General features: G+C 36.9%; 1 protein-coding gene across 1 annotated transcript in view; it reads right to left on the bottom strand.

The window, feature by feature from the left end:
- TMEM156 (transmembrane protein 156) overlaps window positions 1-9101 on the bottom strand; it is a 13595-nt gene that overhangs the window by 2968 nt on the left and 1526 nt on the right. Inside the window, exons 2-5 of the mRNA XM_009072908.1 lie at window positions 8617-8885; window positions 7233-7503; window positions 5548-5655; window positions 2364-2468 (exon numbers count right to left, since the gene is read on the bottom strand). Of these exons, the coding sequence (XP_009071156.1) occupies window positions 2364-2468; window positions 5548-5655; window positions 7233-7503; window positions 8617-8885 (753 nt within the window). The remainder of the gene's footprint in view (window positions 1-2363; window positions 2469-5547; window positions 5656-7232; window positions 7504-8616; window positions 8886-9101) is intronic.

Raw genomic sequence — 9101 nt, 5'->3', positions numbered from 1 at the left:
TGTGTTTAAGGGCAACTGTGTTTTGTCTGTTCATACCATTCCATGGACTGTTACACATAAATGCAATGGCAAGGGCAGATCCAAAGTCTAGAAAACTTGTTGTGTACAGCCCATGCCCTAGGACATACTTTTTTGGCTTAATAGCACAGAATCACAGAACCAGTTAGGTTGGAAGGGACCACAGTGAGTCATCTGGTCCAACCACCCTATTCAAGCAGAGCCATCCTAGAGCACATGGCTCAGGAATGTGTCCAGCACAGATAATGTTTGGTCAATATTTATGACCAGAATGCTTTAAAGCTCCCTTGTCCTCACTATATGTGCTTCATCCTTTGCAGCACCATGAATTTGCAAGGTTGTAACTTTAATCCTACCCTAGAGAATATTCTACACATATTTCCCCCTTTCCTCTGGACTTAATGCTAATGATTTATGAACATAAAGCCACTAACATGTTCACAAAACCTCATCCATGCTGTAAATGATCTTTTTGTAGGACCACAGTGACATTAAGACAGTGATTTCCTAAGCTACCTAGAAATTTACTCTCATTCTCAAAGTATAGACTTCCTTCTTTTTCTTTGCTTACAATTTCTGAACTTCGAATAACCTTTTAGCAGTACCTATACATCTTTTCATCTCTGTGATAAACTGTCACATCCTCTCAGGTACTCATTACTGTGTTTCCAGGGTGGTTGTATTGTCTTCAGTGGATCTGAATGTTTTGTTCCAAGATTCCAAGCTATGAACTAATGATAGTGAAAATATTATCAAGGGCTGTCGACAAAATCATCTATAGCTATTTAAAATCCATTATCACAGTAGCAAATCTTAAATTTAGCGACTGTGAAAAGAATAAACTCTTCATATGGATTTGATTCCACTTTAAATTATATTAGTATAAGCTGGGAAATTGATTGAAATTACAGTGTGTGAAATCGAGGTTTATTTTATATTAAAATAAACTTTATTATAGCTGTTAATACAACTAAGCATCTTTCTGGGTTGCATGAATAGATTGAAGTGGGAGGCACATAGAATTAAGAATGACAGACAAATAAGGGATTCCTATTCTCGTCAGTAAAATCTAGTAAAACTAGTTTTTTCCATGAAACTCCATCATCAAAAATGCCTTTGGATATACAAGATTAAAAATGCCATTGTGAACATGCTGATAAAACAGCTACAGTATTAGTGAGGCTACTCAAGACAATGGATGTCAGAAAAGTAATTCCTTTCCTGCAGGATGAAAATAATGAGCTCGTAAATATATCTCAGAGGTAGTCAGTGCTTTCAAAGCAAGGAGCATAAATTGTTCTTGCAGGAGGGTTTGGACAGACAAGGAGCTAGTCACTCTTTTCTAGGTAAAATTGAAATGCCATGAGGTACTGAGTTGTGGAGAGAAATTATTGAGTCTTTTCTTACTCCTGAAGAACTAAGAAGACAAATAGCACAGTACTCAAGCCTAGCCAAATTTAAAACATTTTTTTTCATTTGCTGGCTTTGTATTGTTCTTTTGGAGAGAGGTTGGTTTGTTGGTTTGCTATTCAGAGCTGTTATTCTATATGTTCATGTTAATCTTTTTAAAGATAGAATTCCCTTTGTGTAACCAGAATCCATGAAATTTATTACAGCACATCACTCTTCAAGCCCTGTCAGTAACACTCACAGCTACAGCTGCTAATTGCCTCTCACACAGAGATTTGTTACCAAATCATATTTTCTGCAACCAGAACTTTGAGTTTAGCCATGCCATTTAATTTTTCTGTGCTCAGCATACTACACTCTCAGAAGACCACATTGTATTTCCTCTCTGAAACTCAGCAATTGTGCTTTGTGGGAATTTTACCCTAGAAATAGGCTATGAAGTGCCAGCAGAGCCATTCTTTGAGTCTTGCTGCTGCCATTCACTCCATTCTTCAGTAGCAGATTTTATCAGGACTCACAAATTCATAGAGCATCATACACGTGTGTTCATCTCTGTTTGCTTTTCATGCACACACAAAACTCTCAGCTGCCAAACCTCAAACCTGGCACACAACTTGGCCAAAAATTAAATAGAGGTAAAATCTCAAAGTCACTTGGAAGACTGGGAGAAGCATTCCCACATGATCTATATAAGTCTTCTTATAGTTTGATTGTCAGAATTATTTCTTTATAATACAATTAGTTTGATTGTCAGAATTATTTCTTTAGAATACAATTATTTTTTTCCATAACATAAGCCAGAGCAAATTTGGGTAGGAGTAAGGTAACTCTGAAAGAAACATGAAGCATCTGACAGGAAAAACTGAAAAGGTCTTTTGTGACCTCCTCAGCCCTCAAGATTTGTTAAGGTCTTATTTTACTTTTGTATTACTTACCAGGAAAAGGATGAATTTTAGTAGCAGATACTGTTCTTCTTGCATGTGTGGAACTCTTTCTTCTTAGAATAGTAGAAAGCAATGTTGCTATTCTCTGTTTACGATCTGTTTTAAACAAAATGTGTTAGCCTCAGCTGTGGAATTACAAACAGCACTGATTAGAAGGAAAGCTGGTAAACCCCTTTTTCTGAAACTGTTGAACACCTTGGAAGGTGTTCAAAAAATCAGGAAGGTGTTGAAATAAGGTGATAAGGAAAACTAAAGGTCAGATGATTTATATTTTCCTGAATTAAATTTTATGGAAATTCCATTCAGATCATCCCTTTCAAATTATTCCTTTCCTTTTTCTATACTGTGTACCTTGAACAAATTTTGGAAGGATATCAAAAGCTCCATGTCCCAGTGCAGGTTCAGACTCACAGTGCTGGCAGTGGAAGAGCAAGGGTGGAGTGTACTGTCACCCTAGGAAACAGAGATTCTTTGCAGGTGTGGAGTGTTCGTTTTGGATGGAAGCAGAGTTTGAGAGCAAGGTTCACACCACTCACAAAGATAGGGCTGGGCCAAACAGTTCATAAACTCTCAGTCTTTCCATCCTTCTGCTGCTCTCTTAATACTCTGCTGGGTTTATTGCAGACTCTGCAGCTGTCATGGTTAGCAATGTCCTGCAGTGACTACAGGCCAAGGCTCAGCAGCTTCTGATGACAGGTTTGCTGCAATTCTCCATAACAGAAATTATTTTTATCTCTTTCCTTTGAGAACGCTCAGAAATTCATTAAATTCGAATTATTTAGGTCATGATTTTTTTATGAATAGCCAGTGGAGATCTAATGAGCTGAAGCCCTAAGCATGCACTGTAACAGTTAATGTCAAGGAAGCTCTGGAAGTGGTTGTGAGACAAGAGTAGAAGGGAAAAGGCAAAATTACTAATTTCTAGCCTAAGTCTTTTGTCATGGTTGGATTGTAACCTCCACCAAGTTTATTTGGCTATTTCATTTTATGCTTTCATGAAAATAATGTTTCAGAGAGTCTCAGAGTCTGCCAAGCAGAATGGCTTGCAAGGTCTCAAGAGGAAATGAATAATTCCATATTTAACAGCCTTCAGTGGTGCTCAGAAATTATGAGAAAAACTACAAACTGAATTATGACTGGAAAAATTCATAGCAGCTGTTTAAGGCACATGGTAATGTTCTGCTGTGTTCTGTGCAGGATGTAGACTTGCAATCTAAGGTGGCATTGTAATATGTACACATAAGGAATATAACCCTTAAATCTCATTTTTATGTGTTTGCCTTTTTATACGTAACATTTTGATGTTGTTTATAATGTAATATTTTATAAATTTAACTCATAAATCCACTTTGTCTCAATTAACAGAAAATGTATTCTAGAAGCAAATCAGTAATTAGAAGCCTCAAAAGGGGAAGTTTTCCTTCCTGCTTCTGTCCATTTCATTTCTGGGAAAAAAAGCATTTAATAGAAAACAGATGTTTAAGAATACAGGTGGTAAATAATTGATCACCACTACTAATAATTCTGCATTCAAAAAGGATGTTATGACTCAAAGCATAAAAAATAATAGACATTTATAAATAGTTTTCAAATTACAAATAACAGTCCTTTAAATTAGAGCATTTAATAGCCCACTTACAAAGACCTGATTTACACTCTGTGGGGTTTTTATGTACATAAAACAGGTCTCAGAATTTGGTTCTAGCAATAAGTAAAAGAGAATGCATTTTAACCAAGATAATCTGGTAAGGAATTTCTTTAATTGGTGGGAGGGACACAAATTTGACATTTCAAGCAACTATTTTGCTGCTTCTTTGAAAATACATCCATGAAGTATTTACATTATGCAAAAAAAATCACAGAAACATTTTGTGTGTGGGCACTCTTCCTTCTGTTCAGTTATGATTAAAGCTAGATTCCTACTGCTCTTCCAGTACAAAATGGCCAGTGGATACTTAAGGATGATCAGGGGAATGGATATGGCTTATCATTTTGGCTTATTACCCCTGTGACCAGGGTTTCCATTCAGCATCTCTGAACTAAAGGGGAATGAACAGCTAAATGGTAATAGCAGCTAAATGCCAGTTGTCTGGAGGCATTCTGCTCACTCAGGGCTGATGCAGGCAGAACATCTCAGGAAATTGCTGTGAAAAGCACCTAAGAGTTATTCCTTTAGGTAACAGCTTAAGTAATATTCAGACTGATAAAAGGGTATGTGCTCCCTGTACCATCTGCCTCTGATTTGGGAAGAAAAACAAGGACCAGCAACTGACAAATGGTCAATTTTCTGCATTGTTTTTGTGCAGAGGACTTTATCTTGATGGATCAAAATTCTCAAGCTTAGGGTACTCCTACACTTTCATTTTCTTTTTTCATTGTATATAGCTCGAAAAAATTACTGTAGATCTGATTTCAGCCCCTATCCCAAGTGAATTGCACAGGAAGAGCCTGTCTTGGCTGGTGAAGGCATCATGTAGAAACAATCATTTCAGAACTAAGAACAAATTCTTTTATAGCAAAGTTCTAGTCACTGGGAATAGTCAATAGTGCTGGTTCACAAATCACAGCAATTGTATTCTTTACTGAAATAACAGCAAAGAGAAGAAATGCTGTCTGGCCTTAATTCAGCTGTGGGGTTAAGGCAGCAGAGTGTGGTTGACCTGCATAGGATTAAACCACCAGTGAATTTAGGCAGCCAATTTTTAGGACAGAGAGCTGAGTACATATCTCCTCATATCTATCCTCTAATTCTTCTTGACCCTGACCTAGATGAATCATCTTTAAGAAGAAAAGGGTATTTCAATCTGCTTAAATTGATTTTTGGTGTTTCTGCTTAAGGCTTTCCACAAAGTTCAACTGTAATTGTTTCAGCTACTGAAATCAGTCTGAAACCAGAAGTTCATATCACTAAGGATCATAGGCCACCAAGAATCTGTCAAAACCCCTCATATTTCATTCACCATCAACAAGCTTGGATTTGCATCCATAATTCAGAGGAGAGATGTGATACCATCAATCATTCAAGTACTTCAGTCCCTCTCAAAAAAACTTTTACCATGTGACAAAATATCAGTGTCTGAACTACAGTAATAATCAACAGTTTTGTTATTGTAAATGAATACATTTTCATTACATAGAAATTTAAATTCATGCAGATTAACTTCTTGCTACTTACAGTTTTGTTTATTTTCTTGGACTATTTTGTAGATGACAATTGATATAGTAAACACAAAAACTACTAGAATCAGAGTGAGCCAAATGATCTTCGTCATACACATTGGATCTGTCAGCAAAATGTAGAAGAAATAAAATTAAGCAGCAAATCACTGGCAGAGAAAAGCAGAACATTGGATCTTGGTAGGTTTTTGGATTGTGCCTGTCCCCACAGACAAAACAAACCAAACCAAACCAGAACAAAAGGCAACAACTGCTGCAGAAAGGCACCCACATTCCACAGGGAATTACTTCAGCAACTAGTACAAGGCAAGATATATATGACAAAGAAAGGATGTGAGGAACTTTCCTCCCTGATTGTTTGAAAGACCTTTCAGACTTCTTTGGCAGCTGCATGTTAATGCATACCTTAGCACTGTCAAATAACTATTTTAAAAAACAACTATGCTACTATGATTCATAAAAAATCAAATTACAGACTGAAGCCAAACCACAGTTTTCCTTTCCTTGACTCAGGATAGTATAATTAGGCAAACATTGACTTCCTTTGTGCATCTTCTCCATTGAGAACTCACGAGGAAAGTGCCAATAACCCCTTGGCTCTGTGAGGTAAGTGCAGCTCATCCCTCCTAATTCAGAACTAAAAATATCTTTTATAAAGTCATTTAGGCTTCTTTCAAAAAGACTACTCCACCCCATCTTGTAGTGACTTGTAATGACTTGTATATCAGCCTTGCTTAGTAAAAGGCCTGAGCATCTCTTTAGCTTGAAGTAATGAGAAAAAATAATACCTGTTGCCAATTTTTATTGCTGATTTGAGATAACTATTGCCAGGGTAAATCAGCAAGGGGTGGTTAGCTCATAGTACTGACACAAGTTGGCAAGGCAAGTTACAAACTATGCTCCTTTCACAGGAAAGACCCTGAACTGCCTTCTTTTCTCTAGGATTTTACCTAGGCTTATTTAACATAGGTTAAGCCAACTTCAAAACCCTGGTATTTTTTCCAGCAAAGGTACAGCACAAAGTGCATTTGCCATACAAAATCAAATAAATTCAGCAGTTTCCAAATGCCAAGTGTTGCATATAGACAGAATAAAAGCCCTGACTATGGTCAGGCAGCCAAAAAGCACAAAGAGAAATATAAAAGGCTGACAGGCTGTCCTCTGAGAAAACTAAGCCCAGTTCAGCTGAAGATTTATCTTTTAAGCATCCTGTAGTGAGTATGATATTGCAGTACAACATTAAGAAAAGTCAAACCTGTCTCCTGGTTCTCCTACCACTGAAGTTATCAGAGATTTTTAAATTTACCTCCAAGACAACAGGATTATGCCAATACCAGGGAAGGGAAAAATACAATTCCAGGTTTTTGTCACACATGCAATTTGTGAGTCTGTTGCTGCTAAGCAGAAAACAATGTACAGACATTTATTGTGCTGTATTTCTTCTAGGAAAGAAAAAAAAAAGAGGCCACTGCTAAACCTGCTTTAAATCACTATAAAAACTGCCAGTTGTCTACTAAAGATGGTCTTTTGCTAAGGGATGGTCAAAATTGTATTCTCTTCTTGTGAAATATTTAAATACTTTCAAATGGTTGCTGAAAACAAAGAACTACCTACTGGAGATTTTTGGCAAGATTTATATTGTTTCTGGTTTGGTTTCCATTCTGACTCTCCTTTGTAACTTACATTCCACAGAAGACTTCAGTTGCAGTGAAATATTTATACAGTCATTTTGGTCTTCCATCATTGCCAGCAGACAAGAATGATTTAGGTGTTCTTCAGCTGCATTTCCTCCTCCAGCCATAGAACTGTTGATGTGGATTTCCAGCAGGTAGTAAGTATTATGCTCTGTTTCTATCATGGAAACTGTAGTGACATTAAAATATTTATAAAAATAAATAACATCTTCTGTTTGCACTTCAAGTGAGCCTTTTGTTTTTGGAAACAAAAATGAAAACTGTTATACAAGTAGTAGACCAAGAGACAACTCTCAAAAACAACAGTAGGTTCTCTGTCTCATTTGTAAAAACATACAGGGTTTTTTTACATTATTGACTATAACAAAATGGACAAATGAATACCATGTAAAGTTACTCTGAGCCTATCTGAAGAGCATTGATTATCTACACAAACTGTGTTTCCCCTGCAAATTATAGCCCCTTTTTTTGTTTTACTATCAGCTTCAGAGCTTTTCAGTATTTTGTTATTTTTGTTGTCAGTTGTCAAAGGTACCAGGCAAAAATCAGGCTATGAAAAAGACAGAACTCAAGTAAGAGATATATGATGATAGAGATTTGGGGTGTACACATAGTGTATCTGCTATCACTTGCAGAAGGTGCTTGCTTTGTTCCAAAACACACAAACTGTGAGACTTCTGCTATGATAACAACAAACAGGTGAGACATTGTTGAAAGTGTTAGAGTTGTATAGGTATAACTGAGAACAGAATTTGCCCACATCTAACTTGTTATTTTCTGTACTTGTTAAGAAAGGTATTTTACAGTAAGAAAATTATGTGGTTGGAAAAGAACTGCATTTCATATATTTGGGGCTTGGCCTGTTGCCCTTGTTGCTGACACTGTTAGAAAAGTAAAATACAGGGGCATCCTCTTCCTCAAATGTTTCCAGATATTTGCAAGTGTATATGGCACAAAAGGAATGTGCTGCTACTGCTCTGAAAAGATGTGGGTGTTGTTGAACTCTTCCTTATTCAGTCCTTATTGAGTGCCACTTTCCATAAAACACGCAAAGCCCCTGAATAATGACATTACACCACCACCCCAGTTTTATCTAAGATCCTCGAAGAAAAGAAAGTAGCCCTTTGCTACTGACATGTTTCAGCCAGCCAGGAATTAATGCCACTGAGAATCTGACATAAATCCTGCATTTTCTAGCCATGCAAAGACAATCTAAAAAAAAATTGATTGTGCATAGATTTGCAAAGACCATAGAGAACCAGGAGCACATTAGAATACTCTTTTAACTACCAAATAAAAACATTTGTTTTGTTTTGCAATTGACTACTTCAAAATTAAGTGTTTCTCTTCCCCTACTTACCTCTTCTAGCTACTGACCCTAACCCTTGTCCATCAACATTCACATCCCTCTTGGATTCACACTCTGTGTGTTGAGGATGGGACTGCTGTTCCCTCCTGGAGGACTGGCAAATACATGAGATACTTTGGAAATTGGAATTATTTGCAATAGCCTTCAGCAAAACAGTATGCTTTTCTCTTCTTTGTTGCACTGATGTTTTGCAAGAATTGTTGAAAGTACAAAGTGGAAAAGTGATGTTAGTTGATGAGCAGGTGTCAGTGCATGACACAATTACAGTGTTAGCTGAAAAAGAAAAAGCAGTGTATTACCAAGACAGTCATACAGGACATGTGGGCAAACACATGCATAGAAGCATCATCAAGCACCTTACAATGAAATGCACCTTTTTTCTTGAGGATTATGGCAGCACATTGAATGCATCACATGTGAGTGGAAATGAGCAAGGAGTAGATGCTGGATTTTATTTGCCAATTGTATGAAATCTCTTGTAATAGTCAC

This window comes from Acanthisitta chloris, unplaced genomic scaffold (assembly GCF_000695815.1).
Source record: "Acanthisitta chloris isolate BGI_N310 unplaced genomic scaffold, ASM69581v1 scaffold2194, whole genome shotgun sequence".
In the NCBI taxonomy this organism is placed as follows: Eukaryota; Metazoa; Chordata; class Aves; order Passeriformes; family Acanthisittidae; genus Acanthisitta; species Acanthisitta chloris.
The sequence above is the reverse complement of the archived record's forward strand: the minus strand, read 5'-3'. Positions and strand labels throughout refer to the sequence as shown.